General features: G+C 38.9%; 1 protein-coding gene across 7 annotated transcripts in view; it reads left to right on the top strand.

The window, feature by feature from the left end:
- PRUNE2 (prune homolog 2 with BCH domain) overlaps nucleotides 1–27,483 on the top strand; it is a 262,656-nt gene that overhangs the window by 191,987 nt on the left and 43,186 nt on the right. For all 7 annotated transcript variants that reach the window (XR_014020379.1, XM_081278889.1, XM_081278893.1 and 4 more), the window contains exon 10: nucleotides 21,038–21,117. Coding sequence is in view for 6 of the 7 variants with exons in the window: in XM_081278889.1 (XP_081135015.1) it covers nucleotides 21,038–21,117 (80 nt within the window). In the remaining variant the exon portion in view is untranslated. The remainder of the gene's footprint in view (nucleotides 1–21,037; nucleotides 21,118–27,483) is intronic.

The raw sequence follows: 27,483 nt of genomic DNA, 5'->3' as shown, positions 1-27,483 counted from the left end.
ACACACACACACAAGGGATAGAGAGAGAGAGAGAGAGAGAGAGCATGCACACACACAAACTTGGGATGGAGTCAAGCCCCATTCTTGGGCAACTCATGAAGAAGATTCTTTTTGTGTATTAAACTAAGTTCAGGGACGATCAAAATTCATCTCTTTGGTATAAAGGTAGAAACTGCATTTCCTATGATGAGTTAGTCACCATTTTTTCATGTATTTGCCAGTCTTTTAGTTCAAGCTTGTTTCTCACTAGCTTGATGGATGGTCTCAGGCTTTGGAGTTTATTTCTCAGTACCAACTTTTACCCACCAGGAGGGAACTGGTAACCAGAGCATGTGAGTGATGTATGAGACCGAGTAATGGAATCCCATATAATGCTAAAATTCTGTGAACAGCAATTATTTAAAAGCATATGCACATTTCCCCCTAAACAGCTATCTCCATTTACACAATGAAGACATGCCTATGACTGAGAAATGGTTAAAGGATAAGTTGTCTCTGTGAGATTGACATAGCTGTGTGATTACTGAATCTATCCCTCAGGAGAGTATGAAATTAATCAAGTCTTGTAAATTAGCTTCCTAGAATGTGATTATACTATGCAGTGGGGTACGTGTAAGTCTGGGTTTCTGTCCCCAGAGGCCTAACTTGGGTTCTCTCCCTCTGGATCTGTCAGACAGCAGTAGAGGGCTTTCTGGTAGAGGAGATAAACTGAAGGATTGGTGTGCTCCTTCCAGAATAAAGATTCTCCTCCATGAAACTGGGTGTGCTGGTGAAGATCAGACACTATTAACACAGCCTGGATGGCTGTAGAAATTTATTTTCTGTCAGTTCTGGAGGCTGGAAGTCTGAGACCAAGGTGTTAGCAGGGTTGGTCTTGTCTGAGGTCTCTCTCCTTGGCTTGCATATGGCTGTCTTCTCCCTGTGTGTCCTCGTGGTCTTCCTTCTGTGTTTGTGTCCACATACATGTCCTCTTTAAAAGGACATCATTCATTTTTAGATTAGGACCCACTCCATTTTAACTTAATTACTTCTGTAAAAATGCTATCTGCAAATACACTCACATTTTGAGGTGCTGTGAGTTTAGGACTTCAACATATGAATATCAAGGAACACAATTCAGCCCATAGCAGATACCTGAAGAATGTGACAGTGGGTGTGCTGCAAATGTCTCACAGTTCTGTGACTGGTGGCAGGCTTATTATTCTTAAACTGGTCTGAAAGGCTAAGAGGAGACTCCATGCAGAAGGAAGAGTTTGGGAGGGGAGGTACAAAGGAACTTTTTCTTTTCAGAGTTGCATTGGGGATCTAAGGGAGTCCACAGTCTTCAAAGCGTGATCTGGAATTTTCCCATTGTCACTTGGTAGCTAACTTATATCTGTTAGACCCCAGCTATTGGGAAGGTGGAGGAAATGAGAAGCAGAGGCAGAAAGGAGGATTAGGGGTCCTGGAGTTATGTGTGCAGCCAATTCCTGCTCCTCTTCCCCGCTCCTTTTCACCTGTCTCTGAGCAAACCATACTGGGAAGCAAATCATCAGGGTAGACAAACCCAAGTAGCTTTTCAAACAGTAGCAGAAATACTGGGTAGAATGATGGATACCAGAAACTGGAGGAGCTGGGGAAGAAAGAAATGGCCAAAAGGTGCAAAGTTTCAGTTAGACAAGAGGAAAAAGCTTCAGTGATCCATTGCACAGAATGTTATTGAAAATCAATAATGATGCACTATGTATTCCAAGTACCAAAAAAGTAGATTTTAAATGTTTTTACCACAAAAATAATTAGACGATGAATTTATTAATTAGGTTTGATTTAATCATTCCACAGTGTAATTATATCTTGAGATATCAATTCATCCAATAAACATATGAGGGCCAGCTAACTTCAAGGATCACTCTACTGGTACTTCATATGAGAGCTAACACTGTTTTTATAAATTAGAATAGTCCACATGCAAGCTCCATAGAGGAATGTCCTTGTTTGATCATCTCTACAATCACAAAGCCCTTAAGGCTCCCAGTCCACGGCAGACAACAAACAAATATTTGTTGAATGAATAGAAAGAGGGAAAAAAGATCCATGGACATACATATTTTTCCCAATCTTTTTTTTTTTTTTTTTTTTTTTTGTCAGTCTGGCCTCTATGAGTGGCTGGTAACAAAAACCCAACTTACCTCTTTTAAGGTAATAAAAACATTAATCATCTCATATTAAGAATTCAGGAAATAACCTGGTTGTAGGTAGAGATAGATAAGGAAGTTCAAATTATTCATTTTTTTCCTTCTACCTACTGTCTCTCTTCTATGTTGGGTTCTTTTATCCATAATGCCCTCAGTTTACATTCCCTTCAGCTGACAATTTCCACAGACAGGAATTCTTTTCCCCAGAGGTTCCAACAAAATCTGGGTTCAGTCTGATTGGAACAACTCAGATCACATGCTTATCCTAGAACCAATCACTGTGGCAGGGGCAGAGACTATACTGATTGGTCAAGCCTGGTCACATAGCCATCTCTGAAGCCAGAGGGAGATAGTCTCAAGTCCCAAACCTTTGTGTACCCCAGTGAGATGGAGAGATGATTCTCCAAAGGGAAACAGAGGTGCTATTATCAAAACAGGAAAGAGTCTGGGCAGGATGACACTGGAAACACTCTCACATCACATATAGTAGTCCGTCATTAACCATGGTTTTGCTTTCTGTAGTTTCAGTGGTCAGAAATGGTTCAAAAATATTAACTGGAAACTTCTAGAAATAAATGACTCTTGAGTTTTAAATAAGTTTTATTACAGTATGTAATTATAGTTATTCTATTTTACTACTCATTGTTGTTAATCTTTTACTGTGCCTAGTTTATAAATTAAATCTTATCATAGGTATGCATGTATAGGAAAAAGCAGTAAATAGTTTAATTCTGTCTGTGGCTTCATGTGGGAATGGGGAGATGTCCTTCTTCAACCTGCTAAATTGCTGGGATTACAGGTGTGTACCACTGCATCTGGCTGTTACTGGTTTATTTCATTTAGCATAATGTCTTCAAGGTTCTTCCATGTTGTGGTCTGTTCTCCTTCTTTTTTAAGGCCCAATGATATTCTATTGAATTTATATGCCACATTTTCTTTATCCATTCATTTATCCATAGACATTTGGGTTCCTCCCACCTATTAACTATTACAACTGAACCTGCTATGAATATAGGGGTGAAAATATCTCTCCAATGTCCTACTATGAAGTCTTTTTTTGGATCTGTAACCACAAGTGGGATTGCTGGATCATATGGTAATCTATTTTTAAATTTTTTGAGGGACTATTACACTGTTTTTCATAATGGCCCATCAATTTGCATCACCACCAATAGTGTGTAGAGGTTCCATTTCTCCATGTTCTCACTAACACTTGTTCTTTTCTTCTTAAAAAATACTTATTTTGGGGCTGGGGAGATATCTCAGTTGGTGGAGAGCTTGCCTCGCATGCACAAGGCCCTGGGTTCAAACCCCAGCACCAAAAAAAAAAAAAAAAAAAAACCCAAAAACAAAAATAATTTATTTTTTAGTTGTAATTGGACACACAATACCTTTATTTATTTATTTTTATGTGGTGCTGAGGATCGAACCCAGGGCCTCGAACTTGGCTAGGCGAGCGCTCTACTGCTGAGCCACAAAACCCAGCCCTTCTTTTCTTTTGATATCAGTCTTTTTAATGACTGTGAAGTGCTATCGCATTGTAGTTTTGATTTGCATTTCCCTAATGATTACTGATGTTGCACATCTTTTTATATGTCTGTTGACGAGTTTTATATCATCTTTAGAGAAACATCTATTCAAATCCTTGCTCAATGTTTTACCCCCTCTAATAGGTTGTCCTTTACTCTTGGTTATATCCTTTGATACACAAAAGCTTTTAAATTTTATGTAGTGATACCAATTACCCATTTTTACTTTTGTTCTATGCTTTTGGTATCATATCCAAGAAATTATTGTTAAATCCAATGTCAAATTATTGTAAATCCAAAGCTTTTCTCCTGTGTATTTTCTAGAAGTTTATAGTTTTAGATCTTATGTTTTGGTCCTTTATCCATTTTTAGCTAATTTTTTTTTTATCATTAAGGTGAGGGTTCAACTTCATTCTTTTAGTATGTGAATATCCAGTTTTTCAACCATTTTTTGAAAAGATTGCTGTTTCCTTATTGAATAAGCTTGGAACCCTTGCTGAAGATCATTTATGCATATATTTATTTCTGATCTTGCTGTTTTATTCTAATGGGCTCTACATCTTTTTATGCCAGAGCCACACTGTTCTATTTATGGCTGCTTTGACATCATTGTTGAAAACAGGAAGTGTGAGACCTCCAACTTTGTTCCTTTTCAAGATTGTTTTGGCTATTTGAGGTCTCTTAAAATTCCATATGCATTTTAGAATGGATTTTTCTGTTTTTTTTTTTTTCCAAAAAAAATGTCATTGGGATCCAGGGTACTTGCTTTTGAAAATTAGTTTTCTATTCTAATTTTTAACAAACTTATTATAGTGACAGCAGCACTATTTAATCCTTATGTACATCAGTGATTATGTGCCAGGCAATGTTCTCTATGCTTACCTAAATCAACTCATGAAATCCTATAACAACTCTAAAAGTACGCAGTGATTCTTCCCCCAATTTACAGATGAAGAAACAGGTACATACAAATTCTGCAACTTGCTTTAAGTCACATATTTACAAAGATCAGAGCCAAGGTACAAGTTCAGGCTTGATCCCTGTTCTGCAGTCTGTGTTTCAAGTGCCTTGAGGATTTAACTATTATCCTATACACTTTCTGAAAGAAATAAAACACTACATACTTAATCAGGCTACATATGCTAGGTTCCAGTTAGACACTGTACAAAATATCAGAAAGGGCCACACATCTCAGTGGGTAATATCTCAGAGACATGCTTCCCATTTTTTTTCTACAATAACATTATTACTCAAAAGAACAAAGTAATAACAAAACAAACAAACAAAAAGATTTCTTGATCAAAAAGAAGCAAACAAAATCAAACAGATTTGTTTTCTGTAGGGCATCTCAGGGTCCCTAACAGAGTTGCGTGCATTATGAAAATCCCAAAGGAGGATGTTATGTATGATATTCCCACACTTCTATGGCACAGACCCTTTTGGCATAGACATGTGGAACTGGGCACACACTTTGGGAAGTAATGATTTAAATATATGACCATACTCTCCTTCTGTGTCTCACCCCAGGAAACTGGGGAACACTGAGGTGCGAATCCTTCCCCTGTATATATGTGTGTGTTCCTTGGTATTCCCCTGTCAGTCTCAGACCTGAGATCAGGGGTGGCTTCCAGGGATCTGTCCCTATCTTGCCCAGGCTGGCATCCTGGCCTTCCCCAGGAAAGTCACTGGGATCTGAGAGGTGACTCAGTTTTCAACCACAAGACAGTGACTATGTGGAAGTGAAAAGATAAAGGAAGTTAATGCCAGAAGAAAGCAAAAACCAAATGACCCATCAGGAAGGAAATCTAGAAAATAACAAGGGGATGCTGTTACCATAAAGAAGCACACTGGTTCATGTATTTAGCCCATGTTCCCTGAATGCAGGTTGCAGGACAGTGCTCTCAGACCCTGTAGGGACTGTGGGGATCCCATGATGCCATCACCCTGCAGGAGCAGATAGTCTGCTCATCCAGATGGAGGGGTTCAGTTCTTGGCTCATCTGCCTTCCTCACCTGTGAAACAGGGAGAGGGGGAATGCCTCAAAGGGATCCCATCAAAAAACCATGTTGGGCTGGGGTTCAGCTCAGTGGCAGATCATGCTTAAGCATGTCCAAGGCCCAGGGTTCAAGTCCTAGTACTGGAGGAACAAAAGGTGATTTTAAAAGCTTAAAGAGATATGGAGTTAGAGAGATACTATGTGGAATCAAAGATCCCCTCCCCCTACACACACACTATAAAGATAAGAACATAAAGTAATAAAATTTTCATAAACAAAAAAAGAAGAAAAATTGTAAAACTGAAATAAATGCAGCAAGTCTAACAAAATAGGCAAAGCAACAGTACAAGAATCCAGAGGGGAAAGAATAAGCGAATGTAGAAGAGAAACTCTTGAAAGATAGAAAGCATGTGTTGAAACACAGACTTCAGAACAGGGATCAAATTAGATCCATTTAAAACAACTACTGTAAAAGATGAATTCTCAAGGATATATGCAGCAACTGCCATGAGAGGCAGGCAATGCCTGCCTTATTTGTTTTAAAAGCCACACTGCTCCCTCAGAGTAGACACTAGAAAATACTTGTGAAGATGAAAAAATATGATAGACATGGCCAGAGCGGGCAGCAGCACCTGCATCATGACAGGCTACTCTGAGCCTGGGCTTGCCTGGCTTTCCTCCATGATGCTGACATTTCAGTCCCTGGGCTTTGCTCATCCTCCTGCTTCTGATACTTCATTCATTTTGGAAAGCATCCAGAGAGCCCTGAGAATATGTCAGGGGATGTGACAGCCTGATATTGCTACTGATGAACAACTGAAATGAAAACTTCCTAAGCATTCCTTTTATTCTAAAATTAATTCAAATTTGCTCAAGTGGAGATTCCTGGAAACTCTTATAGAATCTTATTATTTTTAAATTGTTTTTTTTTTAATTTTCAAATGTTGCCACATGCTTATGTTTTAAAAATTGAAACAACACCAAAGAGGAAATAAATGAAACTAAAAATACCTCCTCCTCTATATTTATTCTATTACATAATCACAATTGACAGTATATTCTGTTCTTTTTAGATATTGTCTATATTTAAATATGTATATGTGTATATTATTTTATGAAAATAGTATCATTTGAATCATAGCACCTTGTTACTTAATTTTTTTATTAAACATATCTTAAATATTACATGTCAATACATTTAGAAATTATTTTATATTTAAATACTAGTGGATATCATGCTATATTTAGTCACTCTCCTATTGATGTGCATTGAGAGTCTCTTTTCCTTTTATAAACAAAACAAATGAACAAACAAAAAAGTCACAATTCTTTCAATCCCAGCACAGAAAAAAACAAAATTCATTTTTTGTTAAAAAACTAATCAATTTTATTCACACTACCCATAAAAAGCAATTTACATTTTTACATAAAATTTTTGACATAGAGCAATATAATGTTGAGTAGTATATCTGATTAGAAATACAATACAGTAAATATGTGTGAAAATTAATAGCACACTTTAGTGATTACCATTTATTCTATACTCTCTACATTTTTACGTCGATATCTGTATTTTGAGTGGAAAATTTTCTTTAGTTACTGAATGAACAACTAGGGTCCAAGATTGCACTAGTCAGGGTTAGTTAGAGGAACAGAATCAATAGAAAGTATAATCATAAAAAGGGGATTTAGTAGGTTGGCTTACACAACCAGAAGCTGGAGAGTCCACAATGGCCGTCTGTAGGCTGGAGAGCTGGAGGAACCAGTAGCTTCGTAGTCCAAGAGGCTGAAGCCCCAGAAAAAGAAGGATCAACAGGGGTATCCTAGGCTTCTGGAGAATCATTGGCAGGGTTGGCTTTAAAAGAGTGAAGTAGTGAGAGTCCAATATCCTCAGACCATAGTTCAAGACTCCTGTTCAAGAAAAATCTAACTTGAATCTGCTGCTACTTCTTTGTTTTTCCAACTTTTATTCCATCCAAGCCATCATCCTATTGGATGGTGCTATCCACACTTGAGGAGGGTCTCCATTTCAGTCGGCTGTCTCAAATGCCAATCATTCCTAGACACACCCTCTTAATCCAATCAAGTTGACTATTCAAAATAACCATTACAAAGGTCCAGGACAAAAAGGCATGAAGTATTTTTTCCCAAAGAGAAAGATGGTAAGAAGTTCTTGACCATTGGACTAGATGCTCCCCTCAAGACTTCTTAAAAGGTGACTCAACCATTAACCCAGTCTGTATGAGCGGAAGACTAGGAAGGAGGAGAGGGAGGGGTTATCAGGAAGCATTTCCTGGCTAAGAGTACTGGGGTGCATCCCTTTTTGCCCCTCCAAACCCAAGTGAGGGAGTCGTGGGTAAAGACTTGTAATACTTCTACAAGGGAAGCTGGCATCTCATTCCCTGCCTGGAGGCACTTAGCAGATTTGTGGGTCTGCCCTCTTCCTGTCTGAGCAAATGAAAAGAACATCAGAGAGAGGATGGCCACGGGTGGCTTTACACTATCACTCTTTGGAAAGACAGGGTAGTATTATGGGTGTACTGTGGGTTCCAAAATGCCAGAGACAGTAATAGACTTGGGCCATTTTGCAGTACCCCACCTGGGATGGGTAGGATTGTATGTCCCCAGACTCATTTGTTAAAGTCCAATTCATCAGAGGGGTAGAGATTGCTCTTCCACTTGTAATGGGGTTATGTCCAGATGGACCCATTGCAATTTGAAAACATCATAAATGGAAAATATATTTAATATACCTAACCTACCAAACACCATTGGTTAGCAGAATATCACACTGTAGAGTCTTGGTGGTTTCCCGTCAGACTGGGAGCCGATTCCCAATGCTGCCGCTCAGCATCAACAGTATTATATTGCCAACCCAGGAGGAGATCAAAACTCAAAATTTGAAATATGGTATCTACTGAATGTGTATTGCTTTTGTATTATTATAAAGTAAAAAAAAAAAATTACCAAATTGAACCATCATTAACTGGGGATGTCAGTTTTGAAGATAAGATCTTTATAAAGTGGCAGTTAATTTAAAACAAGGTCATTAAGGTGGGCCCTAAATCCATAAGACTGCTGTTCTTATAAGAAGCCATGAGGACACAAGCCCAGACTATGTGAAGATAGAAGGGGAAGGCAGCTATCGATAAGCCACAGAGGATAGAAGAATCCTGCTGAAACCCTGATTTTTAACTTATTGCCTCCAGAATTGTGAGAAAATAAGTTTCTCTTGATGCAACCACAAAGTCTGTAGTCATATTTTGCTCTGATGGCCAGAGTTTGCAAAGCCTCCAGTCAGAGGCAGGGCCAGGAACTGGGAACAAGGGAAGGATGTGGAGTCAGGGCAGATCTTCTCTCTCAGTCAGGTGGACAGGGCGGAGGCCCCATGCACTTGAGGAGTAGCACAGAGGACGGAGGCTCTCAGGACTGGGCCTGAGAGAGGAGTGAAAGGACAGCCCAGGCTCTCAGCATCCTCCCCATCCTCCCAGCATGCCCTTCTCTGGAATCTAAGATGCTGGAGTAAGAATGGGGAGTGGAAGAGCCCTCCCTGTTCCAGTTCTCTGAAGCAACACGGGCCAGCACAGCTAAGAGGAGAGCAAAGGAGATAATGTTTTAAGATGAGAAATTTGCAGTTTAAACTGGATTGGATTTTAATAACTGAAAATTACAAGAAAACTTAACACAGGGAAGGGAGATTCAACATAGAACTGTTGGAAGTAGTTACAAAAAAATTTAATATTTCATGTTTGTATCACAGTCAAATTCAGTCTGCTCAAAAACCCCACAGTTTTGCAGGGTTTTCTATAGTAACTGTCTTTTTACATATATCCTCATGCATATCTGAGTATTTTGCTCCATGTATTCTTAGAACAGCTGGCTAAAAGCTATAACATTTAAATTCCTGTTAAATTACAACTAAAACTACACCTGAATTTATACTTTTTATATGCGCACAAACATGTTTGAGGGTGCCACTTGCACCAGCATTAAAGCTTCACAATTTGACAAATATGTCCAACTTTGAGAAAATGAAATGTTACTCAGGTGGTACTCTAGAGCAGCATTTGGCAAACTATGGCCATTCCCATGTGAAGTCCAGTCTACCACCTATTTTTGTACATGGTAGTTTTTGTGGGGAAGGGAGTTGCTGGAGATTGAGCCCAGGGCCTTGCGCTTGGTAAGGATGCGCTCTAGCACTGAGCTACGTCCCCAGCCTCTGCGCATAAAGTCTATTTGGCACACATCCATACCCATTAATTTACATATTGTCTGTAGCTGCTTTTGTGCTACTGTGGCACAGCTGAGTAGTGGCAGACTGTATGGCAAGCAAAGCATAACATATTTAGTATCCAGCTCTTTGCAAAGAAACTCTGCTGACCCCAGCTCTAGAGCAGTCGAAGACTTAAGTCTTCCACCACGCCCTGTGGGTCAGCACATATAACTGCTTGAGCAGCAGTTGAAAGTAATCTATATATATATTCCCATGATTATTTCTGGTGCCAGATTGTCCAGAACTTTTTGGAGACTCCACATTCTTATACTACTTAGGAAAAGGAAGTTAAACTAAGGAGGTGCACCCATTGCACTGAGCTCTGGAGAAGGGGAACCCTAGTGAGCTTCTTTCAAGAGGCTAGAGCTGGGAGGCATCTGTGGACTGGTCTTCCCAAAGGATAAGTGCAAGGTGAGGCTAAGCTGGTGAATTCAGTCATGAACAGAGGAGCCTGTGCTGAGATCTTGGTCAGTTCTGTTCACTTGGGCCTCCTGCAGAAGCTGTTGTCCTTGGCACTGAAGCTTGTCTTCAATTTTGGAGGAAAAAAAAAAAGACAAACAAGAGTCCACTTCTTTTCTCCTTCCCTTCATAAGAACTTCATTCTTTCTTAGCCAAACCCACTCCCAGTTGCTCCAAATATCATCAAAGAGGAGTGTTATTGCTAGGTGAGAGGGCATAATAAACGTCTGGCTGAGTGAACTTTGCCTAATTATGCTCAAAGTCATTACTTCTTTGTAGAGCACCTAATATTCCCAAATTATATTTTGAAGAAAGGCTAACTTGGAAAGTAATTTGTTGAAAGAAAAAAAATTTTTTTTTTTTGGTTTGGATGCTGGGAATTGAACCCAGGGCTTCACACATGCTAACCAGGCACTTTACCACTGAGCTGCACCTCCACCCCTTGTTGAAAGAGAATTTTGATGATCAAGAGCAAATATGTAGTGAGACATTCTGAGGAGCACTTTCCAAAAAGGCAGGGTATTTTCACATCTCTAAATAATGTGTCTTTGTTCAATAGCTATTTTTCATCTTCATAACCCGATAGGTCCTTTCCCACCCACTGGAACTTCAGGTCCTTGAGAAGCTTTGGGTATGTGCGAAGGGGAATGAGAGAGGAGGAGGAGGAAGACAGTTTTATATCTGAAATTGTGGGAACATGCAAAGCATCTATGTAGGTGAGGACAGGGTGCTGTTAGATCTGACCCAACTCTGTGGGTTGGGGATAAGATCCAGGGACTGAGCTGGCTGAACCGAGTTTTAAAGGACAAACAAGATTCACAGGGCTACCTGGAGAGGGGAATGGGAGGAGGCTCAAGTCTAGAATTGCTCACCAGTTCTGTTCTGGGGCCAGAATATATTCCCTGAGGCAGCTGGAATGGTGAAAGCATTTTTTTTTTTTTAAACAGGGACATTAAGGTGAATATGGACAGGCATTTTCAGTTAGAGATTTAGAAGAGAGAGGCAGGAAGTTCAGAAACAGAAAGAAAGGCCAAGAGGTTTCTGCAAGAATAAACTTGATAAGGCATTATCATTAAGAATGGAGAGGAGAGAATGAAGGACTGCATGGGAAACTGGATTAAGAAGAAAAGAAAGACTGGGTACCAGTTTGGGTGATTTGTAGATATTCACTAGGATGGGGAATAGATTACTAGCTAGTGCCATGTAGTAAATTACCCTGAAACTTAGCAGCTTAAAACTACAGCCATTTATTATCTCCCAGGTTTTGTGTCAGAAATTCAAGTGTGGAGTAGTTGGGTGGTTCTGGCTCAGGGTCTCTTATTAAGGGTCTAAGGGTTTCTTATTGAGACATCAGCCAGGGCCATGGTCATCTGAAGGCTTGCATCAGGCTGAGGATCTGCTTCTAGGACGGCTTGCTCCCTTAGCTCTGGCAGAAGTTTTTCTGTCCCAAATTTGTATTTTTTGGTGCTGGGATTGAACCCAAGACCTTGCATATGCTAAGGTCTATACTCTCAGTTCCTCTTACCTGGATTTTTATAGAAATCTCAGCTCCTTGACACATAGACCTCTCCACAGGACTCCTTGAGTATTCTGACAACACGGCAGCTGGCTTCTTCCAGACTAAGTGATCAAAAGGAGAGGAAGGCCTTTAAGGACCTTGTCTTAGTAGCCACACATGGTCACTTCTTCCTTATTTTGTTCTTTTAAAGCAAATCACTGTTTAGTCCATGCTTAAAGGAAGGAGAATTAGGCTCCACCTTTTGAAGGTATAGAACTTTTGGACATTTTTTTAAAACCATCACAGAAAATGTAGGATGCACCTGATTTGTGTAGAAGATATTAGATTCAGTTTTGTACTTGTTGAGTTCTGCATGGCTATGAGGAATCCTAATTTTGAGTGTAAATTGACATTAGACACAAGTATATGCCCTTTCCCAACATGAGACTGTGCATCTAATTTAATTTTGTCAAAAACAAACAAATGGCCAGGTGCAGTGGCACACGCCTATAATCCCAGTGACTCAGAAGACAGAGGAAGAAGGATCATGAGCTCAAAGCCAGCCTCAGCAACTTAGTGAGGTCCTAAGCAACTCAGTGAGACCCTGTTTCAAAATAAAATACAAAATAGGGCTGGGGATGTGGCTCAGTGCCCCTGGGTTTAATCCCCAGTACCAAAACAAAACAAAGCAATCAAACAAAAACAAAACAAAAAACCCAAATGTATTGATATCTATTAAAGTTATAGAAAAAAAATATTAAAAGAGGATGAGTGGCATACAGCTGGCAGTAAGAGATACAATTCTGTATGTAACTCCATTCACTATCAAAGATATAATTATCATCTGAAAAGCAAAATAAACTTAGGCTTTTTTTATTATTCTTGTTTCAGTGTGTCTCAAATGCTAGTGTTTGTAAGATTCAAATACTGTGAAGAAGTTTGTCAACAAGACCACTTTTGCTGTATTCAGGGGATAATTCAAGAAATTGTGTGTGCGGGGGGGGGGATCATTTGGGGTACTGAGTGATGTTTTTGCTACTTTCAGAGTTTTGGAATCTGAGCCTGAGTAAGGAGACTGCATTGTCATTGCCTTTGGGAACCCACAGATGTGGCTTGTGAGGTTTTGCAGATTCCCTAAAGAAGGTGGTATTTGGGTGAATGTGCAGGCTTAGCTCTCTGTTGTTCGCTTCTTTCCCTGTTCTCTCCTCCTTCCTTCACCTCCCTCTGCCAGCTGGCTCCTAGGACTCTTCTTCCTGCTTGGCTACAGAGCTTATCTGTTCCAGAGGGAGTGAGGCTCAGCTGGGTAGTGAATCCGAATCATTGCCAAGAGCCTGATTTCATGGGCTTGATCACAGCTTCCTGTTGTGGAACCTCTCATCCTTGGTCTCAGCTTGATTAAGCTGAGCATGAAACCTGGTGCAAGTCAATCTTACCCCCTACTCTTAGCAATTTGAAAAGTTATCTGGGGTTCACAGAGTGGCGTGTATTGTTGTTTTAAATTTTGCAGCTATTTTATCAGACAGGAATCCTGAAATGACAATCCTCCAGCCACTCAGCTATTTATGTACTTAACAAAGGATGACAAGCATCTCATGAAAGTATTGTTTGTTTTTTCCCCTACGTTTTGGCATCATTTCTAGAGAAAGTGACTTTATCTGACATGTGTATCACATTTGACTAGAAGGACGTCAGAAGAATTTGAGTAACTCTGACATAAGGGAACTTTCCATTTATATAATCATTTCCCCAAAATACAACAGCACAATCATCAGTGTTTTTCTAAAGTACAAACGGCCCCATGTCTTGACCTGCTACTGTACTTCTTATGACGCTGTATATTTTAGTAGCCAATCTTATAAGAAGGTTTGCTCCCACAAAGGGGTACTGCCTGCTGCTGAGTGTATGTGCCTGTCAGTGTATGTGCCTGTCAGTGTATGTGCCTGTCATTACCATCTAGAAATGTTATCTGTGTGTGTGTGTGGGGGGGTGGGTGTGTGCGCCAAGTCTTGGTGCACTAGTCATTACCTTTCAAAAAGAACCTGGTTTCAAGCAAAGCTAGTCCTACAATAATCAAATCCCTCCAGATCCAGATATACTGGAAAAAAATTAAAAATGTAGAAAGGTCTTAATTTTAGACCCATTCTAAAAGCAAGAGGGAAAGTTTTGCATCTATTGTCCTTTACTATCTGTGGTGTTAGGATTGTCATGCTACAACAATGAGCCTTCTTTATTAAGAAGAATAAATGCCAGAAACATATGACCTGCCAGTCTGTATGGGATCCATTCTCAAATTGGAAAATTCCATTTACATTACTGTCCTCTACTTGGTGGCATTCATTTGGGGGGAGGAGGTATACAGATTTAGCATAGATATCATAAATCACACAAGGGCAGGATTATTTTTATAACTGCTTCTTGGCTAATTCAGGCCATCTTGTTTTCTTTTTTTTTTTTCCTAGTATTTTTTATTTGTTTGGGGTTGTTGTTGTTGTTGTTGTTTTGTGGTGCTGGGGACTGAATTAAGGGCCTGTCCATGGGAGGCAAGTACTCTTAACAAATTAGCTATATCCCTAGCCTCCATCTTATTTTCTTTTTTTTTTTTTTGGGGGGGATTTGTTTTTAAATGGTACATTATAGTTACACATATGGAATTATATGGATTCATTGTGATATATTCGTGCATGCACATAACATAGTGTGGTCAATTGTTTGTTTCTCCCATTTCCCATCCCTCCTCCACCCCTCAATCCCCTTACTCTACTTCTCTGTTCTCCCTTCTATTTTGATGAGGCCCCCTCCCTTTTAAAATCCCTTATTTCTCTCTAGATTCCCCATTATTTTCTAATACCTGAATTTAAGGCCATTTATTTTCCTCTAGGAACTTCTTTAGCTGCTTTCATTTGCTAGGTAAGGCTTTATTGTTGGGTCACATACTAGTGTGATTTTTGTCACCAAACTTTCTTTTTGTAACTGATTTCTAAATTAAAGTCTTGAAGTCAGAGAATATGGTGCATGTGAATCGACTTTGGTGTTTTATGGGACATCCTGTATGGTTCGAAAAAATTCAATATTTTTACTGCATGCAGATCTGTCCATTAATTAGATCAAGCTACATTATTGCATTGTTCAGATCTCCCACATTCTTTGTTTGTTTGTTTGTTTGTTTGTTGTATTTGTTTTGTAGTGCTGGTGATCAAACCCAGTACCTCCTGTGTACTGAAAATGCTCTACCTCTGAGCTACACCCACAGGCAGACCCAGAACTTCCATATTCGTACACATTTCTTTTCAAATTCATTAATTCTTAAAAGGTATATTCAAGTTCACCCATGAAATTCATTGTGTCTTATAATTTACATTCAATATTTGCTTTATATATTTTGAGACAGTTGCTGAAAGCTTGTTGGCTCTGAATTATAACATTTTCTGAATAATTATTCTTTTTATCACTAAATAATGTTTTTAGCCTTAATATTGCCTTTTCTGCTTAAAGTCTGTTTTGTTTGACATTAATATTATGCTTTCTTGTGTGCAATCTTTTTCTGATATATCATTTTATACCACTGTATTGTCAATGTGTCTTCTGCATCATTATTATGTTACTTATTTCTTTTATAAGCAGCATGGCTACTCAGGGCTCAAGTGGCATTACCTGTTATGGCAAACCCAAGTCTTACTGCTTTAGCACAGTCATTTACCTTAATCCTTACTGTGTCTTTTATATTGTTCTTTATTGGTTTTGTTTTCTTTCATTGCTGTGACTGCATTTTATAGCAACCATGGTGTTTTTTTCTGCTAGGAAGGCTTTGTTTTTGTATTTTGGTGTGAGCTCTTCTTTCAAAAAAGTTTATTTTTTTCTTGCTCCCAAGTAGGTTTCCATTAAGTCCCTAGGTTGTAAAAATAAGTACTACCAAGTGTTTTTTTTTTTTAACAATTAATTCTTCTGGGTTGTAGATATTCAATGATGATAGATGAATTTCAGTTTTAACTTCTTTATTTGGGTTTTCTACATCACTCAGGTAATATAAATTGAGACATGCTTATCACATGACAAGTGTCTACAATTCTTATATGTTGCTTTTTATTTTCTACCCAATATCCCTGGTAGACTGTGTTTTCCAAGGTCAAAGAAAAGAGTTTTTTCTCATCCCCTTTATACTAGTGGAATATTTCTTTAAGCTCCACAGCCTCATTTAGAAGTTAAGATCTGTGCCTTTCTTAAAGCACCCAGAGGTCTCTTCTGCTGTGGGACCCTAGGGCCTATATCCAGTCTAGAAATCCTACAAACTACCATTTTCAGCATATTTCCAATAACTCTTCAATTTGGCACCCAAGGATTTCCCTTGGTTTCTCTTAAACTTGGAAATGTATTAATTACCTTTTGGATATTCTATTCCATCTGGCACATTTCTTATATTTATAGGGATATGGTAGTCCCACCTTATCTGCAGGGCATACATTCCAAGATGTTCTGCAAATGTCTAAAACCACATAGTATTGAACCCTATATATGTATACTATGTTTAATAAGGTTTAATTTATAAATTAGGCATAGTAACACATTAATAACAGTAACCAATAATAAAATAGTTATAGCAATTGTAACAGTATATCATAGTAAATTATTTAAAACATATGAGTTGCTTACTTCTAGAATTTTCCATTTAATATTTTCAGAGCTCAGTTTGCCATGAATAACTGAAATCCCAGGAAATGAAATAATGTAGGTGGGGAACCACTGTACATGACATTACACCTTGCCAGACATAGCTAACAATTCCTAATCTCTCTTTTTTAGTAAAGAGAGAAGCTGTGGAGTGAGATTCAGGGGTGTCCAATTCAAAAGTAACAGCATTATTTTTATTATATTTAATTTATGTGACCATGTATTTTAAGTGAGTGGTTTAAGTTTCTGTATATACCGGTGACACAAACCTTCCTATCAAAGTAACTTTACATAAATAAATGTCACTTTGAAAGAAAAATATTATATAAATTGGCAAGTAACAGATGACTCTGACAAAAAAACCCCATAAAGATGGCACATTAATACCAAAGTTTATAGAATATTCAAAAGCATTTGATGTCTATATGAAGCTGTTCCTCATTTATTAAAATGTTCTTTCATGCTTTAGCAACCCCGACAAGAAGTTATGTATTGTCACTGTGAGACTGGGGAATGGGGAAATGGGTTACTCAAATTAGGAAAGAAAATTTTCCCCATATTGTAAGTTAGATATTCCCTTCAAAACAATAAAAGCTGTATAGACAAAAGCTACTAGATGGGAGCTGGGGATGTAGCTCAAGTGGTAGTGTGCTTGCCTAGCATGCGTGAGGCACTGGGTTCAATTCTCAGCACCACATAGAAACAAAATAAAGATATTGTGTTCACGTAAAACTAAAAAGTTTTTTAAAGGTACTAGATGATGATACGGTAACAAATGACCCCAATGTCTCATAACCAAACAGAAGGAAAATTCATTTCTTGTTCACATATCCCACAAGCTTTCATAGGGGATTCTGCTTACCACAGGCACTCAGAACCCTGCAAAGGTGGGAAGGAGGTGGCACCTGCACTTGCTCATAAGTCTTCTGCCCAGAAGAGACACCTGTATTTCTGTTCCTTTTTATCAGCCAAACCATGTTACATAGCCACTATAACTCCCAAGGGGCAGGAAAGTGAAATATTAACATGTACACCAAAGACCAAGAGCCAGAAATATGGGTGAAGAACAGTATAGCTACATACAGCATCAGTCAGCAAAGAAACCATAAAAGATTTCTGTCTCATCCTCTAGGTGGAGACATATGGCTAGTTTAGCCACAGTAGAGTCAGACTTGTGTTTGTCACCCTCTTTGTTAGCTCCATTTTGTGTACACAAGATCCAAAATTAAGCATTTGTTATAGGTAGATAAGATATAACTACCTATCTTTTGGTTGGACAGATTCACCTACCTAACAGATTCTGAGAGGCTTCCATAGCTTATCAGAAAACTACTATTCCGGAGGCTGAGAGTGTAGCTCAGGGGTAAAGTGCTTGCCTAGCATTCATGGATCCCCAGGTTCAATCCCCAGCATTGCAAGAAAAAATAAAATTAGCAGCCTGCTTCACTCCAACTACTATGTTTGGTTTAGCCATTTCATTTCTACAAATGTTTATGAACCCAATGTATGAATGTGATTGAAGTATTTATAGAATATGACTTAGGTTTCTCTCTAACTTACTTGTAGACTATTCTGGCTCAGATTTCTCCCCATCCCTAAGGTTTTCTTAAAGGTTCCCATAGCCCTCTTTAGTATCCATGGGGTTGTGAGAGCCCTTCCCTCCAATCACCCTGTCCCCATCACAGCCTTCAGGTTTTCCCTTCCCTGGGTGCATGCCACCACTGGCTTTCCAGCACCTTCTTCACAGGGTCTCCTGCTCTGTGCTGAGAGGCAAAGGGTCTGTTCTCTAATGTCAATGAGTCTGAGGGCATTTCTATGATGTTGTAAAATTATCCCTTGCCTGGGCTAATACCCAAATTGTAGTAACCTTAATTATGCTTTATCCAACCATGACACATACTTCAATTAAACCATTGGTACAGGTAATATTTTTTAAATGGGAAGTGAGGGTGTTTCTTAAACTCAATATTCTAAAATTTACAAAGTGCTTTCATATGTATTATATTTATTCACCATAGACGCTGTGATGTTGGGTATTTGTTCTATTCATTTAAAATCCAAAATGGTCAGCTAATCTTCTTAGAGTCAATCAGCTTTTCAGTACTAACAGTGAACCATAACTCAGAACTATGACCTCACATCTGAGACTCCTTTAGTAATTCCATTTTGCTGTCCTTAACTCACAAGCATTTATAAACCCTGCAGAATTGAAGCTAATACTCTCAATCTACTTTAAAACCCTTCAAATTCATTTTGAGGCTCAGGCCTGCATGTTTGTGTGCTCTGTCAGGTTGGTAGGAATTTGAGGTCTTTATTTGTTTATTTATTTTAAGGTTTACTCTTGGACAGAAAAGCAGAGAAATAATATATATTTGCAGTTAGGGTATTTCAGGCTCAAAATTTCTGCCCGGCACATATTTATTGATGTTTGCCTATACTGGATCCTGCAATAATAATGAATAAGACAGGTATGATTCTTATTCTCATGAAGCTTCAAATTCAATGGAGAAAGCAAATACCATGGAAGGCCAAAAAGAGCTACAATGCAATGCATTGCTTTTCTGTCAGTGCTTATTTTCAGGCATTGCACATTCTCCTTTTATTGGTAAGGAAACTGAGGCACAAAAAAGATAAAGTGGTCTGACACACAGTCAGTGATGAAACTGAAGTTTTGAATCCAGCTGCTTTTAATAGCATTTTGTCATTAATGGTACTAGAAGGAGGTTGATGTAGGAGAATATACACAGATGGCTTCAGAAGACAAAAGGGTGAGTGTAAGAAAATCAAACTGCAGCAGCACGGGAAGCCAGACACCCATCCCTATGGGTCCCAGGACTTTCAAACTTGGGCCTGACATAGGACTTCTCAGTGGTCCCCTCCCCCACCTCTACTGCTGAACAATGGGGTTGACTTCACCTCGTGTGGAGAGCCACACTGTGGCACAGATTTTCTTGTTGCTGCATCATTGCTTTACTCACATGCCAGCCTCTTGCCCACTGTCTGTGTTTCTCTTCTGCTAGGATCAGACCATAGCCTTGATGTGTTAGGCAAGCATGGTCTCACTGAGCTGCACCCCCAGCCTTGCCTGCTGTCTTGCTGCTGGGGTGCAGCTTTAGCTTTAAAGAACATTCAAGGTCAGAGTCACAGAAATTGTGTAGAGAGAGAAACTCTGTGTTAGCTTTCTGTTATGGTAAAAAGAAAAAAAAAATGAGACAATCACTTTAAAAGGAAGAAAGGGTTATTTGGGCTCATGGTTTTAGAAGTTTCAGACCATGGTCACTTGGTGCTGCTGCTCTGAGCCTGGGGTAAGGCAGAACATCATGGAGGGAATGATGGCTGGCAACCAAGCATGGCCATGAAGTTACGCACCACCTCATGGCTGCTGGGAAGCAAAGAAAGAGAGGAAGGGGGTGGGGGTCCAACACCCTCTTCAAGGGCATGCCTCAGTGACCTGACTTTCTTTCACTAGGCCCCAGCTCTTTTTTTTTTTTTTTTTTTTTTTCCCCAGTGCTGGGGATTGAACCCAGAGCCTTGTGCATGCTAGGCAAACACTATGTCACTGAGCTACATCTGCAACCCTAGGCCGCACCTCTTATATACTATTGGACATGTTCCCACCACATCCCGAGAGTATCACAGGCTGTCAACCAAGCTTTAGCACATGGGCCTTTGGGGGGCATTTAAGGTCCAAACCATAATACTCTGTGATGCTGTGTTTTCAGAGGGTTTGTGGGGTTGGTGGGCCAAGGACACAGGCACTCACTTCTCTCCAGGGGAGCAGTATTTTCCTATTTCCCTGCAAACCTCTTACCGAGTAGGCAAATATAAATGGCCTGGGCTCAGCACCAAATAGACACAAGAGATGGTAAGTTGTGACCAGAGCCATCCTCCCCACCCAACACATATGCATGATGAATCTTTAAATATTCAAAAAGTGAAGGAACATAGCAGAGTATGCTGTCCTCTGCCCATGGCAATTGAAGTCGTATACTCAAATCAACACAGGGGAGAAATACATACAAACTTGGGTCTTCTATCCTCTAAAATATATATATATATATATATATATATATATATATATATTGCTTCTCTTGTTGAAAAAATACATATTAAATATTCCCCAAAATATATTTTATTAGGTGTTTGTATTTCCTGTTTCTGAGTTTGGTCCTTGGGTGAGCTTCGTGGGGAAGGCATTTCTGTACGCAGGTGAACTTGGAGTTTGAGTTGCCCATGAAATTGGTGTTCATGGTTCTCCTTCACAGTTAACTGCAGAAACTCTATTCTAATTTGGGGTCACTTAACAATGGATTCAGTGCACATATTTGGCTTATTTCATTTGAGTTGAAAATCGTATCCAGTAATCTCTGGGTTTCCTTTTCAAAGAAAATAAAATCCCACCCAGTGTTTTACACTCTGCTTTTTTTTTTTTTTTTTCTCCAGGCTACTGTCAGAGGATGTAGGAATGGACATCCCCTTTGAGGAGGGAATGCCAAGTCCGGATGCTGCAGACTTGAGGCCTGGTGAGAGAAGCATTTATTCATTTCCTTGTGGTATTCTGCATCCAAACATCTCCATTATTCAGTGAGAGAACCATTTCCTATGCATTTAACTTGTGATTTCAGTGATTAAAGTGAAGAGAGGAAAAAAAAACTGTGTGAAAGGAAGGTGTTGAGTTCAATTTGTTTAATTTCAGAGTTGATTTGAATATTGAAACTCACTAGTATGGGCCACATTTTATCACCTGGGCTGTGGCAGATGTTTTCAGTTCTTGTGATAACCAGTAGCTAGATATCATACTACCAAATTCTGGCTAGTGTCTAAGTTCCCCAAGTTCACATGTAATTGTGTGATTGTTTAAAATTGGAAATATGATATCAAGAAAGCATAGTACCTTAATTATAAACAGACAGGAAGGAGGTGGGGGGGTGGAATTGTCACTCAGTGGTAGACTACTTGGTAGCATGTACAAGGCCCTGGATTCAATCCCCAGAACTGTAAAACAAACAAAACAACAACAACCACAGAAAAATAAATAAATAAATAAATCCCTGGGACAATAACCTTATACTATAAGGATTTGTGTCTAAGGCATACACACACAAAAAGACTAAAATTTTCAGTTGCAACCTACACAGTTGTTACTTTGCACTAGAATCACTCTCTTGTACTGCATCAGCTACAATATCATACCAAGATCCAGAACCATGGCACTATTAATCATGCCTAGAATGAGGTAGAGACAAAGGAAGTAATGAAATTTGTCTTCCACCCTAGTATTTAAAGTGCATTCTTCAAAATACTAGTTGTGAGATAATTATTTTTTAAATGTTCTAAGGCCAATGGTGACCACTGAAAGTTTCTTTTGCTCTTCAAGAGTTACAGTATACTTTTCTTTCAGTATTGGGGATGAAATCCAGGGGTACTGTAGCTCTTGAACTATATAGACCCTTTCCTTCTCTTTTTATTTTTATTTTGAGACAGGTTCTCACTAAGTTACTGAGGCTAGCTTCAAACTTGCAATCTTCCTGCTTCAGCCTTCTGAGTAGCTAGAATTACAGGCATGTACTAGGCCCCACAATATACTTTTGAATATTAAAGGTATTAAGGCTATGGTTAACCTATATGGTTAGCAGCTAAATTCATGTGGCTATTTAAATTAATTAAAATGAATAAAATTTTAAATTCCACTCTTCAGTTGCACTAGTCAAGTGCTCAGTACCCATACATAGAACATTTTCATTATCACAAAAATTATTTTGGACAACACTGTGCTAAAGATTTCTATAATATAGAAACCTAGTGTTTTTCAAATGTATTAGTCAGCAGAAACATTTTTTAAAGTAATACATAAAAACATTACATGGTACACAGTTTAGGTGATATTCCATGTAGAAAATAAAAATCCTAATGATAAAGGAATAGAACCAGTATCATTAGAACAGAGCCATAGTTAGAATTTCAGAGTTGAAGGGTATACCAGATAGCCTTCAAAATACTTTGTCCAGGGAAACCTGTTACTTCTGGTTTCAGGTAAAGACAAGAAACAGTTCTCCTACTACACTCTTACAAAGAGTACTTCTATAACCAGATATTTAGGATTTTTCCTACTTATATCACACAGTTCTCTAGAGGACACCAACTGGGTATCCTATAATGCAGTTCAATTCTGACATTATCTACCTGAAGATAGTGCCAGTTCCTACAGGTTAAGGGCTTAGTCCCACAAGACTTCCCCTACTACAGAAACCAATTTTAAATCCTAATATGGACCTGTACTTTTGACCAATTGGCTATAAATATATTTACAAATCCCTTCCTCAGGTTTAGTAGTTTGATAGGACAGCTAATAGGACTAATGGAAATATTTTATTTACATTTACTGGTTTATTATGGAGCATATTGTAAAAGACACAGATGAATACTAAGCTGATGAGGTGCATAGGCATGTTTGGTCAATTTAAATTCAGAAATTATAAAAGCAAAAGATCCTTATTTCATTTTATTTATATATCTTGGGAATTGCAATTTGGGAAAATAAAGATTCAAACAGCTCTGAATGAGTGCTCCAAAGAAGTTCATGTTGTACAGGAATTTTAAAAGGAAGGAGAGCTGAGTGTGGTGGCACATGCATGTAATCCCAGTGACATGGGAGACTGAGACAAGAGGATCATAAGTTAAGGGCAGCCTCAGCAACTTAATGAGACCCTAAGCAACTTAGCAAGTCCCTGTCTCAAAACAAATAATAAAAAGGGCTGGAGACATTTTCAGTGGTAAAGCACCTCTAGGTTCCATCTCCAGTATGAATGAATGAATGAATGAAGAAAAATAAAATAAAGGGAAGTAGAAGATAAGGACAGAGAAATCTTACAAGTTGCATGAAAAGGAAGATGAGTGGTACAGAGAAGTTATCATAACACTAGGATACATATCACTAAGCTATACATGATTGATCTCCACAACTATCTTTAATGAAAAATTAATTTGTTATTTGTGACAGTTGCAGCTACAGCATGCATTAAAAGATGTTAGTGTTTTTTGCAGACTTGGCTCAATTCAAAAGTTTACATTTCCATGCCCAATTCAAGAGTTCACTTTCTCAGGTAGTAGCTCCTAATACCAGTAATTCCTGGTCCCCTAATGACCTACTAACTCTGCCTTGAAGGGCTCTGTAAGTGTTGCTTTTTGTTATGATTTTCTTATAGTTTTCACATTTTCCCCTTTTGATCATGATTGAAAGCATCAATAATCAATCTTTGTATTATATGTTGATTTTAAGTAGATCTGGTCCCTTGGATCTGAGAAGGTTCATTCCCAGGGGGTCATATCCCTGTAAAGAAGAGAAAAGGTGATTGTAGATAGAGAGCTTAAGGTCACATTTGAGTAACAAGGAGGCAGTCAGAGAGCAGGGCTTACAGAGAGCATGGCTTACAAAATGACTTGATACTTTGCACTTTGGGCTTTCACTGGGTTCAATCCTCTGATGAATGATTGATGGCTTCTGGTTGACATGAGATCATTATTCAGGTAATAGAAGTAGTTAAACAGTGAGTTATGCATCATATTAAAAATTTATAAAAATACAAGCATCAATAAGAATAGCAAGGAGTAGTAATAACACCATCAGTAAGGCTTTTAGCCAACTGGAACCTGATCCAGACCATTAAAACAATTCTCCTAGGCTAAGTACAAGGTCATTTTAAAAGCATTTTTTTCATATAACTGACGAGTTGATTATTCATCAGTTGTATAGTCACAGAATTCTGTTTTAATAATAGCACAAGTACCCCCTCAAGAAACAGTGATAATATCAAGTGCCCTGTGGTTTTCTAAGAATGCTCTTCTTTCTTTTATATATATATATATATATATATTTTAGTTATAGATGGACACAATACCTTTTTTTATTTTTATGTGGTGTTGAGGATTGAACCCAGTGCCTCACGCGTTCTAGGCAGACGCTCTACCATTGAGCTCCAGCCCCAGCCCCAAGAATGCTTTTTTTATTAAGGGCATTTCTGTATTTACCAAGTGTAATGTTTGTCAGCTGTCGTTTAAGCCTTGATAGATGAAATTAGCTAATACTTCCATGAGGGCAATCACATCTAAGAACTCTAAAGTAGGAACAAACACAGCAACAATGATCGAATCCCTCTGTCTTTTAAGGGGGAAAAGTTATTAGAGCCCATACTGAAGGAGGATTGAATATGCCTCTGTATCCAGTGAAAGCCCAAGGTGCAATGTCCTATTCAAGTGAGGGAACGCCAAGGCCAAATACTGGTTCCACAGAGCCATTGAGTTCCATTACATTCTCTCCAGTAAATGACAGGTCACCATTCTCAGTCTTTAGCCAATCAGAGGATCTTATGATTATTATAGAAGAACAGGGTATGGAAGAATACCACCCAAGGTAATGAGTACTATCTACTTGACCCATCTTAGTATGATTATGTTGCTCCCAATGTAAGGGTGAATCAGACCTTAAGTGACAATAGTATATATATATATCCATTTCATAACTGGGAAATAATTGCTTTATAATGTAGTTCAAATCACCCTTGGGTTTTTGTTATGCCATTTTTAATGGTGATCTTATGGTATTATAATATTGTTTTACTCAGTTTTTTCACTGCTCTGACTTAAAGGATCTGACAAGAACAATTTTAGAGGAGGAAAAGTTTATTTGAGAGCTCAAGGTTTCAGAGGTCTTAGTCCATAGGCAGCCAGCTCCATTCCTCCAGGCTTGAGGTGAGGCTGAACATCATGATGGAAGAGTATGGCAGAGGGAACCATCTCACATGATGAAGCACAGACAGTCTCCACTTGCCAGATCCAAATATATACCCCAAAGCCACACCCGAATTTCCACTTCCTCCAGCCACACCCTATCACTTCAGTAACCACTCAATTAATCCCCACCAGGGGATTAATTCACTGATGGGGTTAAGACTCTCAAAACCTGTCATTTCTCCTCTGAACCTTCTTGCATTGTCTCACATGTGGGCTGTTGGGGGACACCTCACATCCAAACCATAATCTGAAAATGTAAAATCATGTCCAGGATGATCAAGAGTTAGATTTATGGGCCAATAATTAGAAACACCTCTAGGAGAACTGGAAGAGTTTGAGAAATTTGACTTAGGAGACAATTGTTTCATCTGGAAGCTCATGCACTTGTTGAGGGAAACAGACCAGTCGAGAAGTAGCAAGCAGCACTTGGAGAGGAGAACTCCAAACTATTTTACAGCATCCCCCAGCCATCCCAGAGGAGAACAAACTCCAAATCCTGAGCTCTGATCCCACAACACTCTACATGGCTGAAGGCCTTGTGCAGGGTCTCAACCATAAAGTAAGTTACAGAAACAGATAAGAAGAAATAGCTCTTTTCACAGGCATCTGTTGAATCTCTAGCCCTGAAAGAGGGGTTTACATTTCAGGAGGACATAGTAAAGACTCCTAGAGACAGTTATTTATAATCCAAAAGATAACGACCCATGGTTAATTAGGATTCCTGAAGAAGAGCTGACGGGGGAACTGACTCCTTTCCCCAGACATTGTTTTCTTACCATAATGTTTTTATAATTTCATCTTACAACCAGGTCTGGTTTTCCATCACAAGCCAAGCAACCTGATTTGAGACTCCATAGCTTTAGTGACTTTTCCTCAGATTTCTTAACGAGAATTTGGGACAGTTGCTCAGCTAAAGCAAATAATTCATGGGGCCTTTTCTCAGATCAGGGAATGCTTTCGCTTTTTTTTTTTTTTTTTTTGGTGGTGGTACCAGGGATTGAACTCAGAGACACCTGACCACCGAGCCACATCCCCAGCCCTATTTTGAGTTTTATTTAGAGACAGGGTCTCCCTGAGTTGCTTAGCACCTCACTTTTACTGAGGCTGTCTTTGAGCTCACGATCCTCCTGTCTCAGCCTCCTGAGCTACTGGGATTAAAGGCCCACACGCAGCAGGGAATGCTTTTCTTTTTTTTTTTCAGTTGTAAATGGACACAATAATTTATTTTATTCATTTTTGTGTAGTGCTGAGGATTGAGTCCAGTGTCTCACACATGCTAGGCAAGTGCTCCCCCACTAAACGACAACCCCAGCCCAGGGAATGCTTTTTGACCAAAGTATCTTAATCTTCCTGAAGACTATCTAAGAAACTGGAATTGAATAGGCTATTTGTTTTGTCCATCAGGTGTTTCATGCCAGAATTTTGAAGAAATTTTTTTTTTTCAGAATTGCTGTAATAATCAGAAATAGGTTATCAGGACACTGAATGCACTGTAGAATAATGAGAGAATTTGAGAAATACAGTGGTATTTATTTATAAAGTTTTAGGGATAATTTTTGAGCGTGTGCTTGGCTTTTAGCAGTTACTCTTGAGAAATCTCTAGTAGGATTATTCCGACTGACCAAAACAATCCATTACTTAGCTATAATATTTTTTTTGCAAGTAGCTAGACTAATTTATATAAATCTGAAATGCTAGGCTGGGAGATTGGACCTGAAGTAAGGCAGTGTGCATCATGGCTGAAGGAAAACCTGTGGAGGAAGTCTGCTCAACTCATGGCAAAGTCAGAAAACAGAAAGGGAAAGAGGTCACACGGCAGAGGAACCCTCCCAGGGCACACCCCCAGGGATCTATCTTCTCCAGCCATGTCCCACCTGCCTACAGTTATCACCCAGACCATTCAAATGAGGATGGATTGATTAGTTACAACTCTCATAATCTAGTCATTTCATCTCTGAACACACCTGCATTAACATAGGAGCTTTTAGCAGATACCTCACATCCAAACCATAACACCATTCCAGTTTTTTTTCTAATTGATTATACAAGTAGAATTAATTTTGAAATATCAAAAGAGCCTTGGAGGAGCCAAATAATTT

The sequence above is a fragment of the Spermophilus citellus genome (assembly GCF_964194105.1).
Source record: "Spermophilus citellus genome assembly, chromosome: 2".
Taxonomy (NCBI): Eukaryota; Metazoa; Chordata; class Mammalia; order Rodentia; family Sciuridae; genus Spermophilus; species Spermophilus citellus.
The sequence above is the reverse complement of the archived record's forward strand: the minus strand, read 5'-3'. Positions and strand labels throughout refer to the sequence as shown.